Source organism: Arachis ipaensis, chromosome B6, assembly GCF_059453495.1.
Source record: "Arachis ipaensis isolate K30076 ecotype BB chromosome B6, ASM5945349v1, whole genome shotgun sequence".
Taxonomy (NCBI): Eukaryota; Viridiplantae; Streptophyta; class Magnoliopsida; order Fabales; family Fabaceae; genus Arachis; species Arachis ipaensis.
The window spans coordinates 136,913,200-136,936,255 of record NC_142441.1 but is presented as its reverse complement, the minus strand read 5'-3'; the positions used below and the strand labels follow the sequence as shown (position 1 = coordinate 136,936,255).

Genomic DNA, 23,056 nt, shown 5'->3' with positions numbered 1-23,056 from the left:
TTAACACTTCTCATTAAATTAATATTTAAAATAGAGATCAAATTAAAGTACTTAATTTTTTGATGTCTTAAAAAAATTAGATCTATTCATCTTCGTTAAATTTCATTAAAAGAAAAAAAAAAGATGGATCAGCTTTGCTTCTTTGTTTCGATATTAACATCACATATATAAGAGCAATATTAATTAAAACTTATATATTAAAGCCATGGTGCATGATTATTATTGTTCATGAAGTTAACAAAAATACAAAATGATTGTACCTACATAATTTGTTAGAAGTTGTCCTTATCTAATGATTAAGAGTTTTATAATTGTATAAGCTCTCTTCATTTCATCTAATTATGAAAAAATTAATCCTAAGCAATAAGTACTAAATTAGAGGATTTAAATAATTTAAATTGAATTTAGAGTATTATATATGATTTGTGTTTGTATATATAGCTATTTTTAAATTTCAAAGAATTTAAATGCATAGAAATTAAAATGCTTGAATTAAATTTTCTTTAGTTAAAAAGTTACGTATTTCAGTTATTTGTATGAAGAATATTTTTTTAAGAAAAAATATTTGCCCCATTTAATTAAATAAAATAGAGAGAAGAAAGAATTGAAATTTCCACTCTATAGGAAATTAGAATCTCCTGTATATTTTGAGTAATTAAAATTCCTCATTAAAGTTTTGTAAAATTTGACACGTTTTCTTGATATAAAGTAATTTAATCTATGAATTATGTTTTCTTCTTCAAATGATTCATCTAAACACACTGGATGAAATTATTGGACAGTGGTTGACTTTTTGCAAAGTTCAAAGCCCTCGATGAACGTCAACTTCTGGTGATTGAAATAGCTAAAACATACCGTGAGTACTTTGTACATTGAAACAACACGTTATTAAGTGAAATAATCAAGCAGAAAATTTGAAGTTTAAACTATTCACTTGTCACCTTTGAAATTTCAACTAATAATTGACCTTTCTATGCACTTCGCATGTTCATTATAATAATAGTAGTGCCACACAAGAGTATAGATTATATTGCATTTTCTATAAGATTTCATATGTGTACATACATCCCCTATGGCACAAAACAAAGAGCAAATTTAAAGAGAAACAAATTAAAGCTAGTTTAGTTTCGGTACCTTAGCTTGTTTGGTTCATGTACTGGAATATTCTTTGTAAATTCTAGTCTCACGCTTATGATTCTGCCATCAAATTAGCAAACAGTTGATTTGGATTCAATGCTTAGAATAAGATTATACCAAACCCCTACTTTATTGCTATAAACTTTGGGTCTGATTATAATTAGCACGATTCATTAAGGGGCATATCCAATATATTATAGTTTTTTTCGGTACTCCTTCTTTCTCTTCTTTTATTTTTCTTTTTAATATTTTTTTCACATTTTTAATAGTTTTTTTTTTTTACGGCTGGGTTTTGAATTTTTTTTTATTTTTTTCAATTGCTTAAAAAAAATGACTTCAGTAAACATGAAAAAAAAAAATACTCACCAAAAATTAACTCCCATACAACTCTCTAATTCACTAGGACCGAATAAAGCATATTCAAGTATTGGGAGAGAAGACTTCAATTCAAATGTGGGTGGTGCGTTCAGATTTTTCTTTTCGAAAACTTGCATGCGTAGATTTAAAGGGACTTGTATGACTTCCTCCTTAATTATTGGAATGTGCAAGCATAGAGTGTGCATGACTTCCTCCTTTGTTTATGCATCTTCCTCTTCTTTCATGTGTGAGGGTGGAGAGTTCTCTAGTTCATTGGAGTATAAACTCCTTTGCTTGATTTCCTCACGTTTTTTCATAAGATCTTGCATTGCTTCTCTTAGAAAAGAAATTACTTGTTCCTTTGTCATTTTTTTTTTGTAGCTTTTGAGGATATGAAATCCTAGGCTATTCCTCCACTACTTTCTTTTTTACTGAAATTTCAATTGGTACAGGAACTTCTTGATTTTCTCTTGCACTTCTAACTCCTTCTTTGTAGCTTCAATTTGATTTTCATTCTTTTTGCTCAACACTTTTTCACTCTTCAAATTGATAACTTTGCATTCTTCTCTTGGATTTAGAATTGTGTCACTGAGGAATGTATTGGTAGGTCTCTCGACAACTTGTCTAGCTAATTGACCCATTTGAACTTCCAAGTTTTTGATGGAGGCCTTGGTTTCTTGCACGAAGCTATTTGTTTTTTTGGAGATTTTTGCTAAGGCTATTTCAAAGGCTAGCTCCAGAGATGATGGTTTTTGATAAGAATAAAGAAAGGATAATTCTTGATATGAATAGAGAGTTGATGGTTCTTAGTATGAATAAAGAGATGATGATTCTTGATAGATGGAATATAGAATACTGAAGTTTCCTTAGTCTTAACTTTTCTAACTAAAATCCGGATAGTTTCTCTAGTCACAGTACTATGAATCATTCCTTGAGTTTGAGTAGTAACTCATGTGATCTCTCTCCATTATTTTTCTTACCACAAAATACAAAATTGAATCAAATGGACCATGTGGTAAAAAGAGAAGAAAAGAAGAATAGAAATAAATATTTTTTAATTTTTTATTTATTTTTAGTTTTTTAGTTTTTATTTTTTTTTTGAAATAGAAAAAAAAAACAGAAAAAAGAAACAAATATCTAATTTAGGTAATCAATTAACCAATAGTTTGTTAATCACAATTAATCCCTAACAACGACATCAAAAACTTGATGCGAAATTTACAAACCACAAACTATCGACAAGTGTACCAAATCGTATCAAGTAATACCACGAGAGTGGGTTATCGTTTTCATGAGAATTATCGGATTAAGCAAACAATGCATGGTCAATTAATTATTCTAGTTAGACAATAAAAAATAAGAGTTTCAATAGTAAATAACATGAAAGTAGAAAATTAAACAAGAACAAACTAAAATTGGGTAAGAAATATGATAAAAATAATTAAGGTATCAAAGATATTTAAATTTTAGAACCAACAATTATTGTCATCTACCTTGATTATGGAAGGATTTAATTCATGACAAACCCTAAGTAATTGAATTCCAATTCCTTAGCAATTCAATTTCTTCTAATCTAATCAACTGTCAATTCCTTGATCAATTAATTATGCTAAAATGTTGAGTACGAACTCTGGTTTAAAGACCACACAATTCTTAAGAATCCAAAAATAATCCGATGATATGTCATGTATCATATTAAATCTAGATAATTAAAAAATTATGAGAAAAAGATTTCAAGCCTAATTCAAATGATTTAACTTTTTCAATATTCAAAGGGATTCAATTTAGATTAAGGTTATTTTTCAATATACTCTAATCCTTAGGATGAAAAATGAAACCAATTCTTGAATAAAAATCAATGCATTAATCAAAATAAAAGAATAATAATACTAATCCATCAAAATAAATAGAGCTCCTAATCTTAACTGTAAACCCTGTTAAATTAGTAAATAATTAGTCGATAAATTAGTTTTTAATAAAGAAGATTAGAAATGCGAATATAATATTAAATTAGGATAGAGCTCATCGAAACGAGAATTTTGACACTAATTTCAAAAAAATCGGTCCAAGATTAGACCAAGCGGATCGAACTGGTTGAACCGGACCCAAATCGAGCCGTGGGCCCAACCGGGCCAGCCTTTTAAATGAGCCCAATGCCCTTCTCTTCCTCATTTCAGCTGAACGACGCTGAAGCTCCAGGGGGAGAAAAGAAACGCCGAACCCTTACGGCAAAATTCAATTTGCCGTAGCTCCTTCGTCTGAACTCCGATCGCCGCACCGTTTGTGACCACGCGTCCACCGCGTCGAGCTCTACATTTTTACCAGAACAATTTTATACGTAACTCGCTTTATTGTTCTCAGCCACTTCTTTCCCCAATTTTAGAAAATTAAGTGGAGATATTGAATTTCTTTACTCTTTAATGTTTTAGGATCCAATTAGCTTGAGGAAAACGTTTACTCTTACTTATGTGAAGCTTGGGTAAGGTGAGGGTATCATAATTCCATTTTAATTTTGCTGAATTTATGTTTTGGGTATTAAATTGGGTATATATGTGTTATAAATGTGTATTAGGTTGTGAATAAATAATTGGAGCTTGAAATTGTGAATATTGAAACTTGGAGGAAGCTGAGCCTAGAGTTTATTGAGCTTTTGAGGGGCTGTCTTGGTTTTAATTAAATTGCTTTGGTCGCTACGTGGAAATCGGCCAAGGTATGGTTTAGGTTTCTTGCATTTAATATATAATGTTCTGTGAAAACTTAGGCTAGATGATCATAGGATAAGTTGGAACGTATGTATACATTGTGGATTAGTATCTTGTTTTTTAAATGTGGATTGATATGCTACTGAATAGTTGAAGGATTGGTAAATTGTTAATCATTGATTTGAGAATGCAAGTATGTGATTTATGAGCTATGGTTTGGTCATGGGATTTGGCATGTGTACATGTAATTGTGGTTGGTGGATTAGGCATGTGTATGTGTAATTATTGTTGGTATGAAGTGTGATTCTCATGGTGGATGTTGTGTTGAGAAAGAAGGACTTTTGGAGTTAGCATGTGCAGGTTATTGTATTGGTAACATGGAAATTGTGTTGAATGGGAAAGAGGTTTTGTGGGTTTACAAAAGTTAGTTTTTGGCCAAACTTCGGCGAGGCATAACTTGGCTTTCGGATCCTCAATTTTCTCCCAAATTGTTTTAAAGTAAAAATTGGGTTCGTGAAGTTTATGGCATTCAAAGAACGGGAGAAAAATATTTTAAATTGAAGAAGTTATGGTTGTTGGAAAATTGTACTTAAAAACTGTCTTTTACTACCATTCTGCAGCTATGCTACTGATTCTTTTTTTTAAAGAACGTGCACCCACACGTACGCATGACATGAAATTTTGGTGATGCGTACATGTCTAGCCCTATGCGTACGCGTAAGGAGCTATCAAGCATATCTACGCGTACGCGTGGCCCCTATTTCAGCAAACATGGTTTCCAACGTTTTAAACTGTATTTCAAATCTCTAAACCTCTATTTTTGTTCCTTTAGTCATTAATAATAGTATTAAACCTGATATTCAGATGAAGTTAGAAAGTGGGGATAACTTGGAGATGAAGTAAAGCTGAAAAGTGATGAATTGACTATTAAATGTTACCAATAATCATGTATGATACTTGGCTTGAATGATTAAACGATCTGAGATACGAAATTCTCTGGATAAAGTACCGTGGCTTGCCACCACGTGTACCAGGTTGAAAACTCGATACTCTGTTGACCCTACGACGTAAGGGTGACCGGGCACTTATAAATTTCCGGAAATGTTAACCCCCATTGAGCAATATTGATTATTTGAGAAAAAGCTATGCATAGACTCTTGGGGATGCACGTCGAGGGACAGTCTAAGGTTTTCGGACTTGTCGGATTGGCTGGATAACCAATAGATGAGCCTCATCAGCCATAGAAAAGGCTTGCATCATATGCATACTTCTTGAATTACTTGTTTGTGCATTAACTGGGTGTGCCTAAGTGAACTTGCCATGTTAAATGTATATTTGTTACCTGCAGTATTTGTACCCTTTTTGTGCTTTCCTTTATCTGTTTATTTGACTGTGATATGCTGACGGAGATGGAGATATGGAGGAATGGCAATATGGGACTTAGACTTAAGATTAAGTTAAGTTAGGCTTAGATACTCTTAGAAAACCACCTTTTATGGTTTCTGTTTAATACTTTAAGCTCTAAAATCTGAGTGTCGACGTTCTAGGACTGCCTCTGGCATTCCCAAGACCTTATATATTATGTGTGTGACACCTTTATCATACTGAGAACCTCTGGTTCTCACCCCATACTATGTTGTTATTTTTCAGATGCAAGTCGAAAGGCATCTCGTTAGGCGTCTGGACTCCTGAAGCGAAATAGTTACTGGGTTATTTTGTTGTACAGTGATGTATATATATTTGTACTTAGCTTCCTCTCCGCATAACTTATTCTTTTTGATCCTCTTAGAGGTTTATGGAGGGACATGATTTTTTTTATGTACATTTGGGTTTTGGATATGTATATATATATATGTGTGTGTGTGTGTGTGTGTGTGTGTGTGTGTGTGTGTGTGTGTGTGTGTGTGTGTGTGTGTGTCTTCTCCGGCCAGTCTTGACTTCGCGGACTGAGTTAGGAGCTTGTTACTTTGTATCTTTGACCCTCTGTTCCTTATTTTGGTTACTCTATACTTAACAGCTATAGCTTTCTTAGTATGCAGGATAACACGTTACTTAAGCATTGCGCTTTTATTTCGCGAATTTTATTTCCTCTATTCTTCAAGGCTCCTAGTATATTATAATCCTTCTGTTATTATATGTACACATTTTATTTTAGAGGTTGTAATACCACACCACCTCTGTTCTACGTCTTAAGCGTAAAATTAAGTGTGGTAGTGTGTTACGTTAACAATGGAAGTTTAGTTTCCCATAGTGCAAAAAATTGAAATCCTAAATTTAATGTGTAAAACCTAAAACTAAAAAGAATGAAAGACGAAAGAGAAAGTTTCTCCTGAGAGAGGCCAAAACGACGCTTTAAAATCAACAATTTATGGGCTTGGGTTGGAAAGTGGCACTAAACGCCACTTCTATGCAATTTTTGCGCTAAACGCCACTTCTGATGCAATTCTTTCCCATATAGCCACAAGTCTCCTAAGAAGAATTGCAATGTTAGATGCAGTTTGGCGTAGGGGTGTTCATGGTTTGGTTAATCCAAAAACCAAACCAGTTTTTTGGTTAACCAAAAATATAGTAGTAGTGAATTAACCAAATTGATTTCATATGATAAAACCGATTATTAACCGGTTAGTAAAATTCAAAATCGGTTTTTAATCGGTTATTAAAATAAAAACTGGTTTTGAAAAAATAACCGGTTTTTATATAGGAAAACCAATTTTTATATAGAAAAACCGGTTTTATACAAAAAACCGGTTTTTATATAAAAAACCGATTTTTATATCAAAAAATTGGTTTTAACACTGAAAACCGGTTTTATATATCAAAAAACCAATTTTTACACTAAAAAATTGGTTTTTATACTAAAAATTTTTTTACATATAAAAACCCAAATTTTTTACCTTTTTTCTTTTAAATTGTTTTTTTTAATCTAAAAATTATTTTTTTTTCTTTCTAAATAATACAAATAACATTTGTAAATAATAAAATTCCTTCCATTATAAATTATAATTACTTTTCTAAACTTTTGGTGGCAATACTTATCACATACACCTACTAAAGATAATGGAAGTGAAACATTAAATATTGGGTAGAAAAATAGTTGGTAAAACAGGCTAATAGGGTGATAAAAGAAAAAGAATGGTCTCAAGAGCATTCCCTGTTTAATCTGTCATGATTAATGATGAGAATCATTTCTGGGTCAACTTGCACAAAGTGCATACACAAAGAAAAATGCAAACAATACCTAAATTCAGGAATTACAGCTAGAAATGTGGACAAGATAAGGTGTATAACATCATAGATTAGTGGACATAAATTTTTGACAAGATTATCATATATTGCAAGACTAAAAGAAGCAGCAAAGAATGAGCATCAAAGAGAAGAACCCAAAATTCTTATCTAGGGAAAGCTACCACCATCAACAATTAACTTAGTAAGTCTAACCTCTTCACCACTTATAAAACAAACAATCAAGACTTTCTAGTCATCCTCAAGCGCAATTGAACCTGGACCCACTGAACAAGTAATGTCCTCTGATAAAATTAAATATGCACACAAAAAAAACTATAATTATAAATTTTAAAATAATTTGAAAAATAATTTGAAAAATGAATAAAAATGCATTCTCTGTTGCCTTTTTTCCATAGATAAAACAGAACCAACACAATTAAATATAAATATAGAGTTTAACAACAGTCAAAACAGAGGTCTGGAACCAAAATTACTTGCTTTTGCTTTCGATAGATTTTATATATAACTAATTATTGGGAATGATCGCATAAAAAAAAGATAAAAGAATAGAAAATTGTTTTATCTTCACTTTGTATTAGAACTTTTAATTACAACAAAGTAACTGATTTAAGCATACAAATACTGATCCTTCCTAAAATAATTGCTAGAAGCACATCCAAAGTATATCATTATTAAGCAAAATAGAAGCAACCTGTATTGTTCCTATAAGGATTAAAATCTAATAGCTGACCTAATCATGTTCTAATAGCTGACCTAATCAATAAGGATTAATACCTATTTATATTTAAAAATGAAAGCATATTAAAAGGAATGAATAAAAAATGAAAGCATATCAAGTGTTTTCCCCATGAATAGAAGTGTAGCTTATCATACCTAGCAGGAATTCAACTTTCTAGAATACTAGCAAAAGGTGTCAAAGTCTCCCATCAAACTAAAATGATGAAAATTTAGTAATGAAAATCTTAACCTGATCACAAATTATTTTTTATACAAGCTGATGGAAACTTTGTTGGAATTTTGAGCTAATTAACTTTAGATTAAGAAATTAGTATATCTGAAAGAACTTGAGTTCATTAGTTCTACTTTCTATACAATATTTTTTTTGTTATTAGAAAAGACCATTATATTCCAGGTTCTGTGAAATGAATGCTAAAAGTTTAGTTATTATGCTTCTAAGATTAGAATAAAAATTGTTGCCCAGCGAAGAAATTTGCAGCTGTAAAGTTGCAATAGAGTGAATAATGCATGATGAGACATATAATTAGAACAACAATTCTTCATTCAATTTATAGTTTAATGGTGCAGAAACACAGCATAATGCAGCATCCAGAACAACAATTCTCCATTCAATGAGACAGATAATTAGAACAACAATTCTCCATTCAATTCATACAAATTAATTAAGTTTTAACAAATCAAAAAGTGAACCACAATGAAGAAGAAACTTACAGTAGGATCCATTGAAATGAAGAGTTCAATAGTGAGAGATTTAAAATCTGCACATTTTCAATCCATTAAAATGAAGAAGTCAGAAGTATACTAATGAAGAAACAAAACAGAACAAATCAACAAAATAGAAAAAACTCAGATAACAAATCCAACTCAGAACTCAGAACCAAGGGCAAGGAGGGGGTTTACCTCAATTGATGAACTCCGGCGAGCCACCGACGAAAGAAGAAGAGAACCGAAAAAGAGAGTTACTCAGGCGAATCAAAGTGAAGACAGAGTCGCGAATGGGAGGTCGAGGTAGAGAGATAGAGTCGCAAATCAAAGTGAAGACTCGAAGAGGTAAAGGTTCGACGAGCCACCAGCGAGCTCCGGCGAGAGGCGGAGGAGGAGAACTGTTGACGGCGGCGGACTGGAGAATTGGGTTTTGTCGAAGTATCGAAGACGAAGAGTGAATTTGAAATTAGGTTTTGATTTAGGTTTTAGTTTTAATTTGGTTAACCGGTTAAAAATCAGTTTTTTTAATTTGGTTTTGGTTAACCAATTCTAAAAAATATGGATATGGTTTTTAAATTGTTTTATTAAACTGGTTAACCAAAATGTGGTTATGGTTTTTTAACCGGTTAACAATATTTTGGTTATTTTTTGAACACCTCTAGTTTGGCGCTGGACGCTAATATCAGGGAGTTTAGCGCCGTTATGCGAGAGAGCAAGCATAAATTATTATATATCGTTGGAAAGTTCTGGAAGTTAGTTTTTTAATGCTACTAGAATCACGTTATTTGGATCTCTACATCTTAAGTTATGCTCGTTGGAGTGTGAGGAGGTCAGAGTTGACAACTTTCACGAATTTTCTTTGCACTTGTCTTCAATTTTTGGTTCCTCCATGTGCTTTTTCTTCTCTTTTTTTTAACATTTTTCTACGAGAATCATGAAACCAAGAAAATCAAAATACTAATAAAATAGCCTTAAAAATTATATAATTACCAAACAAAAGTCATAATTTTTTTTATAAAAAATGCTAATAAAAAAATACTTAAGATGCTCATGCATCAGTGCTCCCATTAAATTTTAGAAAATTTTTAAATAATATTTAGTAATAAATTTTATTTGTTCTTACTATACAAATAAATTTGACCCCATAACCATAAGAACATAATATTATTGAACTCTCCACAACTACAAGTCTACAATGTTTTTGAATTAGTATGTTGTATTTGATTTAATCATTTATAAATATATAAAATTTAATTTTAAATATTTAGTAAAAAATAATTAAATAATGTTATATTTATTAATAAATTAATTTAGGTTTCTAAATATATTTTCTTAGTATTAGAAGAAAATTTTAAAAGAATATCACTATTACATATTATAAATTTATTTTTTTAACAATGATATCAATTGAAAGAATTTTCTCAACTATAAATATAATAAAGAGTCAGTTTCTAATCGTATATATAGAAGATGAATTTTTAAATAATATTTTAGTAATATATACAAAAAGATAAATATTTAATTATATTAACAATAAAAAATTATTTATAAATTTAATCTTTTTAAAATATAAAATCTAAAATAATAGAATTTAAATTATATATTATTATTTAAATTATTATTTTAGTATTTTATTTTATTAATTAAATAATTCTAAAATTAATTATGATTTATAATAATAGATTTTAATTATAAAAATTATTGTTATATTATGTATACTTTGTTCACTAAACAAAAATTTTTTAAGTCCGTCAACTGATTATACGTTATAATTACTTTTTCTTTTCAGAATCAAGGAAACAACGCAAGTCTCTCTCCCCACCTTAACTTTTAGGCTGATTTTTTTGGTTAAGGAGGAGGTGAAGGTGTTGTGCCGGGTTATAGAAGTTGGGGGTGCTACACTGAATTGTGGGACAACTTTTGGCTCAAATTTGGTAGGAAGAAATCGGACCCTCCGAGTTCTTTGTTTTGAAAATTTTGTAAGCAAATCGGAGGGTCCGTTTTGCTTGTAGGATATGAAATTCACATAAACGAAATCGGACCGTGCGATATCTTCGTGATCAAATCGGATGGTCCGTTTTCTTCGTTGTTTTTTTTTAAATTTGTTTCTACTAGTTGCTGGGTCAGAGTTGTGCATGAGAAATATTTTTTTAATTTACGGTAAATAAAATCGGACGGTCCGTTTTCATTATTATATAATATTTTTGAATTAGGTTACACAACTCGGTTGGTCTGACTTATGTGTGTATATATACTTGTGAAGGTATGCAAACCGTAGACAGCCGACCAGATCCAAGTTTCTTCATCTTGTTCGACTTCTCTTCTTCTTTCTCTGGGTCTGGTGTGTGTTTACTTGGGTTGGGAAAAAAATTTATGGTAAAGTTTCTATTTTTGTTTAAGTGAGTGAGAGGAATGGATGATAGAGTCCTTTTGAAAGTGTATTATTTTGATCAGATTTTGTTGTAGACGCCTGAAGGAGTAAAATTTGTTTGTGAAGATCCTTTAGATGTTGTTATTCCCTTCACAATTTCATTTGAAGAGCTTAAAGGCGTGATTTGTGAGAAGATAGATTCGGAGATGTCAAGAAAAATATCATGTATTTTATACAGATATCATGTACCAGTATTTGGTGAATTTGTTCAATTTCAGACCAAATATGTAACGGACGAAGCAAGCATGCAAGAGATGTTTTCAATGTATATTGAAAGTCGTGCTCAAATCTCGTTCATCGAGTTGTACATTGAATTCGAACAATCTGAGGCCGACCGAAATATTTTACGAGAAGACTACAATAGTGAGAGTGAGGAAGAGTTCGAAAGTAATTACGAAGTTGTTGGTCCAGACGGAGATGAAGAGTAAGGTGACGACACTGTGGCTCCGAATGTGACAGACGTAGCAAATGCACTCGCGAACGAGGTGCCATTTGAGGAGCCATCTTTCATACGAGTTTTGGATTTGGAAGCTATGCATGCTCCAGAGTTTCCGGGCTATATGAGTGCAGGTACTCAATCTATTATTTGTAAAAGAGTTTATCTAGTGAAGTTTAAGATAAAAATATTTTGAAATAATTAGTATTTATTAACCAGTAATTATGTAGTTATTTAGTTAATTAGGATTTATTAATAAGTATTTATTATAGTATTTATGAAGTTATTTAGGCGATTGGTATTTATTTTTAGTTATTTAGTTAATATGTATTTATTTAGTTATTTAGTTAATTAGGATTTATTAATAAGTATTTATTATAGTATTTATGAAATTATTTAGGTGATTGGTATTTATTTTTAGTTATTTAGTTAAATTATATTTATTTAGTTATTTAGTTAATTAGGATTTATTAATAAGTATTTATTATGGTATTTATGAAGTTATTTAGGGTATTGGTATTTATTTTTAGTTATTTAGTTAATTTGTATTAATTTAGTTATTTAATTAATTAGGGTTTATTCATTAGTATTTGTGATAGTATTTATCTTTAGTTATTTAGTCGATTACTATTTATTTTTAGTGATTTAGTTAATTTGTATTTATTTAGTTATTTAGTTAATTAGGGTTTATTAATGAGTATTTGTTATAGTATTTATTTTTAGTTTTTTAGGCGATTAGTATATATTTTAAGTTATTTAGATAATTTGTATTAATTAACAGTATGTATTAAGGTGTTTGTGTTTTTATTTTATTGAGATTGAGATAATAACGTAATGTAAAGCTTATTTATATCATTGTTGATGTTGTCAGTACTGATTTACTTTTAATTTTGGTCATTACACAATCGTTTATTTGATACTTATGGTATGTCTGCCGTCCTGGTAGAAGTTCCTTTTGTCGCAGATGGTGAATTCGCCGTGTGGATGGAATTCAGTTCTAGGGAAGCTGTTATTAAGGCAATGAAGGAATATACCCTCCGAAGAAGTGTAGACTACCGTGTGTACGAGTCAGAGCCGTTGACATTTTATGCGAAGTGTACACAGTACGGGTCAGGGTGTGATTGGCTTATCAGAGTTAGCATGATCAGCAGAAAGTACTGTTAGGTTATTAGGAGGTACAACGGCAGTCACACTTGTACAAGAGCAACCATTTATCAGGATCATTCGAAGCTGGATTCAAATACAATTGCAGAAGCCATAAAGCCGTTGGTTGAGGCTGACCCCTCATTAAAGATAAAATCAATTATTGCTGAAGTGCTGTTGAAGTTCAACTACACCGTCAGTTATCGGAAAGCTTGGTTGGCTAAGCAAAAGTCAATTGAGAAAATATTTGGAGGTTGAGAAGCATCGTACGAAGCGTTGCCCATATGGTTCGAGGCCATGTGTCATAAGGAGCCATTAGCTGTCGTACATTTTGAGACTGTGGCTGCATATCAAGGGGATGACTTGGTAACTGATATCCGGGTATTGCATCGAGTCTTCTGGAGCTATTATCCCTGCATTAGAGCATTCAGACATTGTAAGCCAGTTGTCCAGGTGAACGGACTCACTTGTACGGAAAGTATAAGGGTTGCTTGTTAGTGGCCGTTTCTCAGGATGGTAACAACAGTATCGTCCCGATTGCATTTACTATTGTCGAGGGAGAGACTTCTGATGCGTGGCTCTTTTTTCTTAGTAACCTGCGTCAACATGTTGTGACTCGGGATGGTGTCGGACTTATATCGAACCGACATGAGTCCATAAATGCGGCTGTGGAACGCAGTAACGGAGCTTGGTCACCTCCTAGAGCTTTTCACATGTTTTGCATCAGGCACATAGAGTCGAACTTTTTGAGGAAATTCAAGGCACCATACCTTCAAAAGCTTGTCGTCAATATAGGTAACGTTAAGTTCTTTAAAGTTTGTTATTAACATAGCTGCGATTAATTTAAATCTCGTGAACCTTATTTTTTGTCTGGTATCTGATATTGTGCAGGATATTCGAGGACGGTTCACGAGTATGAAGTGAGTTACTAGCGTTTAAGAGAGCGGGGCGAGGCGTACACTAACTGGTTAGATCGTATACCCCGTGAACAGTATGCGTTGGCATTCGACGGTGGTTACCGATGGGGTCACATGACGACTAATCTAGTGGAATGCATCAACTCAGTCTTGAAAGGTACACGCATTCTCCCCATCACTGCACTTGTGAAAGCAACATTCTACAGACTTAATGAGGGTTCACATGGAAAAGAGCCGAGGCGGAGGCTCGGATCAATGCTGGCCATGTTTTTTCTGAGCATGTAACCTCCAAAATTCATGCAAATCAGCTTGCATCAGGAAACATTCAGGTTAATTGCTTCGACAGGCAGAATGAGGTCTTTGAAGTGCGCGAGATGCCAAGTGGAGTGGAGTATGCTGTTGACCTCTGTCGTCAATGATGTGACTGTGGTGAGTTCCAAGTGGACCGGATTTCTTGCCGGCATGTGTTTGCATGTTGTGCAAATTAACGACTAGATTGGCAGGTGTATGTGCATGACGTCTTTAAGATGGACCAAATTAGACACGTTTATCAGGCTAGGTTTAGGCCACTCGAGAATCCTACTAGGTGGCCTTCTTATAATGGTCCTCGATTCGAACCGAATCCGTATCTGAGACGCGTTTCCAAAGGTCGCCCCAGGATGACGCGCTTCTTGAATGAGATGGACACACAGATGTTACGTCGTCCGAGGCGATGTAGGCAATGTGGGGCTGAGGGACACAGTCGTAGTAGATGCCGTCAGGGAGGTGGTCCAGGTACTGACCATAATACGTAGTAGATTGATATGATATTTGGAAAAATGTAACTTATGATAATTTTTTCTTAGTAACCTGTGTCAATGTACCTTATGAGAATTGAATCATTGTAACCTGTGTCAATGTACTTCATGATAATTGAATCATTGTAACCTGTGTCAACGTACTTTATGATAATTGAACCATTGTAACCTATGTCCAAGTAAAGATTCACATGCGTAGTCATCATACATATAATTGTTTAATGAAATTTAGGAAATTCAAATGAAACATACAATACTTAGTTGGTACTTAGGAAAGTTTAGTCATACATAAATAGGTAAAGTATACTTGACGAAAGATAACTGATACATAGAGAAAACGAACTACACCACAACTACTTCCTCGCTGTCCACTTTCCAAACTTCACAAGGTTCTTGCATTTCTTCGCGGCCTTTTTGAACACGGACGGCGTGTATCGACTCGCGCTATGACGCGGTGGATAAATCCTGAGATTGTATCCTTTCCCTGTCTCATCTGGAGTACTTTTGTCACCTGTATATAATGCAATCAGACCAAGCAAGTATATAGTATAATCAACATTAATCAACATAACATACATGAATATAATATCATCAATTGACCAAACAAGTATATAGTATAATCAACCTTAACCAACATAACATTCATGAATATAATATCATCAATTGACCAAACAAGTAAATAATCTAATCATTCCTACCCAACAATACAAACGATACTATGATAACATCAATTGACTGAAGAAGTAAAGCAATATTGAACCTGTGTCATTACGGGATTCTTCATCCTGGTCCATGTCCTCGTCTTCTTCCTCCTCCGTGTCCCCGTCCCCATCCTTCTCGTCTTGCTCGTCATCCGGCTCATCCACTAAGTACTCATCAGTCTCATGCTCAAATGTCTTAACATTTTCTTCAATCAGAGTCATTGAAACACGGTTTGGGTTTTGACTATTCAGAACTCCTCGACCACCGTCACTCCGACTAGAATCACCAAATATAAATCCTCCAGAAGCACCCGAGTAGGTGAGAAATGGATACCTCGCGTCAAACGAATGCCTACCCACCATGAAGTCGGCCTGCTGGCCATGTTGTGCTTGGCCAGCATCTGAGGCCATGAACCCAAGCAACTGGCTAAAAGAACCTCCGTCTCATGAGCCAAACTGTGGCATAGCCCAATGCTGCTGATGTATCGGGAACGACGTAGGAAACTGTGTCTGAGGTACATATTGGCCTGTGGAATGACGTTGTTCTTCTGGCGGTGGAGGCAGAGGTGGAGGTGGAGATGGCGGTGGAGGCAGCGGTGACTGTGGCTCTTGCTCTTCATTATCATCATCCATAACCTGGTCACCCGCAAGATCCTCTTGGACCGCAAGATCCCACAAGTTCAAGTGATCGCCATAATTTGAACGGTACTAGTACATATAAGTATCTAATGGCTGCTGCGGAGCCATGGGTTCCTCAGTAAGAACGTGATTATACCTGTTTGTCCACTACATCACCCAAAATGAATGAGTCGTGGCTGTGGCCCAGTTCAGATTCTTAGGACCAGTTAAGACTTCTCCGTGTGCGCGGTCTAGATTTCATTCCTGATGAGGAAATCCCTGAACGAAACCGAACTGTCGTCTAAACCTGTTGGTAGCATGCCATTCAATACACTCAAAAGATACCAGTGGCACCATTGCACTCCAAATCACCGAGTGCATGTAGATGTCAGCAGGAATTATGTCCGGATCAACACGATCAACAGAATATGCAACCCAAAAAAACTGGTAACAGTAAAGCAAGCAAATAATTAAAATCAAAATAACTAAATCACTAGACCTGACCCAAATACAATGTTAATGCAAACACACCTGGCCTTCCTGAAGATCATCCAAGGCCTTCCTAAAATGAACAAGCTTAAGATATCTATAGACTCGGTATCCACGCTCCCAGTTACGCCACCTAATGTAACACATCTCATTAACACAATTGGATTCTAAATATGAAGATACTAGGTAAATGTAAGATAATGTTACTTGTTTGCAAGCGAAAAACTGCGGGGTTCCCTAGGAACCGGGGCTAGATATGGTAGGCAAATCCATGCCCAGCACAGTAGAAGTGTTAGCGGCCCATCGATTTCCTTACATTCAAAACGTGATGCCCTGCATAAACTCCTGTACAGGTGTGCTAGGCATGCTGATCCCCAACTGTACTGTCCAATACTAGCAAAATCACTCAGCAGAGGCAGATACTTCCAGTGGACAGATGCCCCAGACTTGTCTCCAAACAAGATCGTACCGATCAACAACATGATGTGGCACTTAACGTACACCTGTATACTGTTTTCATCAGTCAACTGTAACCGTTCTTTTACATCCCGTAGCCACGTCAGTTTTATGCCGCTTCCTCGACAATCCGATTTTCTCGGTGTGACCCCAAATTGGTGCAGACACTCCACCTCTAAGGCTTCAAAACTACTCAAAGTCATCCCTGTCACTGGAAGGCCGTCGGTCGGAAGACCAAAGATCATAGCCACGTCTTCCAGTGTCACGGCACATTCACCAACCGGAAGGTGAAAGGTATGTGTGTCCGGGTGCCACCTTTCCACTAAAGCATTTACCAGTGCTTTCTGACATTAAACTACTCCAATCTGACTAACATGGTAAAACCCAGTTGATCGTAAATGCTCCTCCACTCTCTCATTGTACCGATCCGGAGGGACAGGATGATCACATGTCATCATCCGTAAAGCCTACAAAAGCATAGCAAAAGCACAATTCAAATTACACAACTATCATACATAATTTTAAAAATCTAATTAAAACATATAATTATATTGAATCTGATTTACTAAGTAATGACATTTTCATCTCTAATTTTAATTAATGTACATAGAGCCTATATCTAACTTACTGCAGATAATAGTCACTAATACATACTTTCACTTTCTATCTAACTAATAATGTTCCAATGTAATAAACTAATAATAATAAAACCTCAACTAAAATAACATACTTCTGTACATTAAAAGGCTAACAGGAAACAAGTTATTCTACCAAAATCGCAATAAATTATACTTTACAGATCCTAATTTACTATTTGAAATTATTAACATTGTTCCAAAAAAAATATACACCGAAAGTATCCTAAAATTAGAATTTTTAGAATTAATTATAACAGTTAACTAATTAATTATTATTTCTAAAATTATTATAAAAAATTATAAACAAGTCATTTTTAATACTAATCTATTATATTGAAAAAAAGTCTAAACAACAATCACTTATTTTTAAACAAATATGTTGCTAACCATTAGTTAAACATATAACCATAAATTCTTAAAATTAAACATAACAGTTAACTAGTTAACGCTAATTTCAAATATTATTACAAAAATTTATAAACAAGTCATATTTAATACTGAATTATTCATATTTGAAAAAAAAAATTCTAAACAAGAATTAATTATATTTAAACCCACTTATCTAACTATTATTTAAATACATATTTCTAAATTTTTAAATTTAATTAGAATAGTTAACCACTTAACTATAATTTCTAATATTATTACAAAAAATTCTAATATTAATTTTTTTTACTTCTAATCTGTTATTAAAAAAGAATCTAAATAACAATTAACTACATTTAAACATATATATTTCTAACTATTATTTAAACATATATTCCTAAATTTCTACAATTAACCATAACTTCTAATATTATTCCAAAAATTTCTAAAAACTAATATTTTTTTAATAATCTATTATATTACAAACAACTCTAAACAAGAACAAACTACATTTACACCTTATTTAAACATTTATTTTTAAATTTCTATCAATAAAATTATATACTAATTCATATATATGTTCTTCAAATCAACTCCTAACAACCATAAATATAATTAAATTTCTAAAAATAAAAAATATAATTATGAAAACATAAAAAGGATTTAACAAAAAAACTTACATAATCAGAATAGCTCAGATATTTTACAATGTGAAATTCCGGACGATCAACATTTCTAGGTTTTGATTTTCTTGACATTTTAGATTTTTTTTTCCTCAAACAGCAGAAACTCAAAACATTGAGGGAGGAAGAAGATGAAGTTCTGTATGCTGGGTGGGGAAGGAAGGCGGGAAAGTGAATTCCCTGGTACGCATGCAATGACTCGGTTTGGTAGTGTTAAAGGGGCACCGTCTGTGGGGAGCATCCATTCAACGACACGTGGCTTGGGGAAGGGCAAATTGGATGGTCCGCTTTTGGACCAGAAAATCGAAGGGTCCGAATTCCCTTCAACAACTCGCACGATTCGATTAGTGTCTTCTTGACACCACAGTCCGGTAAAACTTTCCTGCTCTCCATATCCGTGTCCTACACTAACGTTTCCTCCCTAATAAAATTAATTTGCGTAACTTTTAGTGCTGTAACATAAAACTTGGTTTATTATCCCAATATTTTAATTTAGAAAAGTATAGGTAAATAATTTTTATTTAATTAATTTTAAATAATTATTAATTTTATATTTTTATAAAATTAATAATTATTAATTAATAATATTTAATTAGTATAAAATATAATTTAAAAATATTTATTGACTTATTTATTAAGTATATCTTTATTGATTATCTAATAAAATTGTTTTAATTTCCATATCCTTTTCCCACGTTCAATATTAAAAACTGATTAACAATTATAGTTTTGATGTGTCGTATATATTAACCACCACATCTTACCTAATTCATCATCAAATTCATCAATTTTCCCAAGTGAATATATCCACCGGTGGAATTTCCTGTAAATTGGGCACTTATGGGAAAGGCATCTTCTACTCAAAGATTAAAATGATGAGTTGACTGCAACGACAAAGCAGGCCAGCCTCTTTGGGTCCATGCTTCCATGGAATCCCATCAAACTCTTTTATTCTTTTTATGGAGGTTGCAACTCACTTGGACTGGTAGTAAATTACAAAAAAATAGGAGATTTATTGTACCAAACATTATAATTTGTCAACGCCAAGATTCTATCATATTTTGGTCCTTTAATTTTCGTTAACTTTCTTTTTATTTAAATGGAAACTCCTTTTTCTTTAATATTTCTCTTTAATTAGGTGTGGTTGAATTGGGACTCATTATACATAGACTTGATATATGATGGAGGGGTACCTTGAATAAAATGTGATCACATATACTTTTCTTTTTTTTTTTTCTTTTACTATTTTTTCCTAATATTTAATTTATAATGTGTTTAGTATTCCTATATTTTATGAGTAATAAATTTTAGGTGGCCAACACTTTTTTTAATTTTTATTTTATATTTAAAACAACACTAATTAACTTTATTTTTACACTAATTTAAAATATTAATATCCTAATATTTTCTCAAAAATATTATGTTATTTTTTTATTGAGTAAGTTAATATACATAGATATAACAAATTGAAATAAAGGTCGGTGACGTGTATAATATATTGGTATCACTAAATTAATTAACTTCATTAATATAGTTTACCAAAACAATGATGTCAAACAATCATAACTCTTTGTATTTGTCTCAACAAAGGTGGTGATGAATGGGGTGACCACCACTTTATAATAATAATTAATAAGTAACAACCCTCCCACGCTTTCAATTTTCATAGCTTTCAACTCAAAGTGCTTTTCCCAGCAATCATTTGTATCCCCTCTCAAAAGACACCCTAGTCTTTTTTAAATGTGTGAATGAACTGGCAGCATCTTTGCTTCAATCTTGAGCACCTTTTATAAGTTCTCTCACTTCATTTCTTTGATTTGCAATTGCTACAAGCTAGCTAGTTCTCTCATCATCATCATCAAGTGATATATATCTTTGGGTCTTGACTATTATTTCTCTTGGCAAAAATTAAATAATAATGGGAAGACAACCTTGTTGTGAAAAGGTTGGTTTAAAGAGAGGTCCATGGACTATTGAAGAAGATCACAAGCTCATGAACTTTATCCTCAACAATGGCATCCTTTGCTGGAGAATGGTTCCCAAGCTTGCAGGTACACACTAAAGTTATCTATTTTAAATTTGCATTGAAATTATTAAAGGATATCTAATTGGAATTTAATTTTTTTTTTTTACCAAAGATAGGAGATTCGAGCTCACAACCTCTTAATTGAGTATGGAAAGACTATGCCATTTGAGTTATAACTCATTGACAATTGAAATTTAATTTTAATGTACACGTATATTCAATTATTTATCTTCAATTCGTCGCGTCAAAAAAATTAATTTTTTTTATTTTTATTGTGTTTATCCTAAAAAACGAATATGATTAATTGTCTGACGTGTAAATTTTTTTACATAATTTGTGCACTAAAATTAAACACATCTAAATAAATTAACTTGATGCATGTTATTATTTCATGGTGGTGAAGGTTTGCTAAGATGTGGAAAGAGCTGTAGATTGAGGTGGATTAATTATCTGAGGCCTGACCTTAAGAGAGGTGGCTTCACAGAAATGGAAGAGGATCAAATTATACAACTACATTCACGTCTTGGTAACAGGTACATACGTTATCCGTTTCTGAATTATATTATATGTTTTCAAAAAAAAAAAAAAAAAGAAAAAGGATGAATTTGGAATGTTAATTATGTAAATAGATTATAAAGAAGCCTCTGCTATGAGATGATAATTAATAGGTATAATCCTAATTAATAAATGAGTGCTGAGTGAAAATTATAAAATTAGTGTGTATTTGACAACAATAAAATTGAAAAGTATAAATAATGTAAATAAAAAATGTTGTGCGCAGAAAAAATTATATTTGTATATATTATAAATGCATGTGTAGTTTAACTCATTTTTAATTTATATTTATAAATTTTAATTTAAATATATTGTTAGAGAAAATAGTTTACATGTACATTTAATTACATAACGTCATGTCAGTAAAAATAATTATTTTTTTAATAATCGTGTGAATGATTATAAAAAATATAATTAGATAATTGGATAAATAAAATATCTTATATTATAAATATATCAAAATTAAATTCATATTTTATGTTTCAATAAATATTTTATACAAATAACTTATTTTTACCATTGAAAATAAATTTATGTATTGAAATAAAATCTATACAAAAATTCAATAAATTATGGATGTTTAGGGTTCCAAATATATTTTCCTTAACAATTATTATTGGATAATTACTAATATTTCAAAACAATATATCAGGTGGTCTAAAATTGCTTCCCATTTTCCTGGGAGGACAGACAACGAGATCAAGAACCATTGGAACACAAGAATCAAGAAGAGGCTGAAGCTCCTTGGATTAGACCCTGTGACACACAAGCAAATTGAACAGAAAGAACAAACCGATGACGATGAGGACAAAAATAACAACACCAACTTACAGACAACTATTTCACAAAAGCCTCAAGAAAATGCAGAAGAAGAAATTAAATCCATGGAGGAGGAGACGAAAAGAGAAGAAAAGAAGGTGAATTGCTGGGGTGATGATAATCCTGAGATTTTGAACGATTTTGACATGATGTGTTCAAAATTCGACTTGGAATCATGGATGGTGAAACAAGAGATCAATAATAATAATAACACCAGCACTACTACTACTAGTTCACACTGCAGTTCTTCTTCTGTTTCTATTGATGATAATAACTATTCTAGTCACTTTTCTAAGGGTGAATCCAAGAATGACCATGATGATCAGGATAATCTGTTACAGCAATGGATTGAAAGTATGGATTCAATTCTCTCATGGGATGGCTTCAATGCCATTGATCAAGATTTGTTTCTTCAATAGCCTTTACTTTTTTATTCGGTCTCAAAAAGAGGGTTACGAAATATTCATGTATGTAAAGAATATTGCCAACTTTCTATCCTTGCATTTTCTTGCTTTTTCTGCATTGATTTGTTCCTTTTGTTAATGGGATAATGGTTTCAGATTAAATGCAAATTGCATTTTGGTAAATGCATCTTTGTTTAACCAAATTAATAACTTGTAGTATCACTAATAATAATAAAAAAATTACAAGACAATACAAAATAAATTAGTTCAAATATTCTGTTTAAGATTATCTTATTTTATATTTATATTAATTATTTCTGTAATAAATAAATAATAAATATTAAATTATAGATTTTTTATTATTATTTTTCTTGTATTATCGAAATAATATATTTGTTCGATAATATTAAGTAGATAAAAAATAACTAAAATTTACTTTATTTAACATTCATTAATTATTATAATAATTAATAATTATTAAATAAAATAAATTATAGTTATTTTTTATTATTAATTTTTTTTATTATTAAACATTTTGACATCTGTTATACCAAAGGGTGGTCACACTTCTCATCAATGCTATCATTATTGAGCGTCTCACTTGTATTACAATTATAATTGTTGTGTGAAAAAAAAAAAATTGATGACATGAAATAAATGTGCAAAAATATTATCTTTCAAAGAGGTAATTA

The 23,056-nt window shown here is 32.1% G+C and overlaps 1 protein-coding gene across 1 annotated transcript; it reads left to right on the top strand.

The window, feature by feature from the left end:
• The first annotated feature begins 20,244 nt into the window (after positions 1-20,244).
• MYB40 (myb domain protein 40) lies at positions 20,245-22,506 on the top strand. Its single transcript, XM_016352295.3, has 3 exons — positions 20,245-20,611; positions 20,990-21,119; positions 21,794-22,506. The coding sequence occupies exons 1-3, from the start codon at positions 20,479-20,481 to the stop codon at positions 22,377-22,379; spliced, it is 849 nt and encodes a 282-aa protein (XP_016207781.1). The 5' UTR covers positions 20,245-20,478; the 3' UTR covers positions 22,380-22,506.
• Positions 22,507-23,056: the final 550 nt, after the last annotated feature.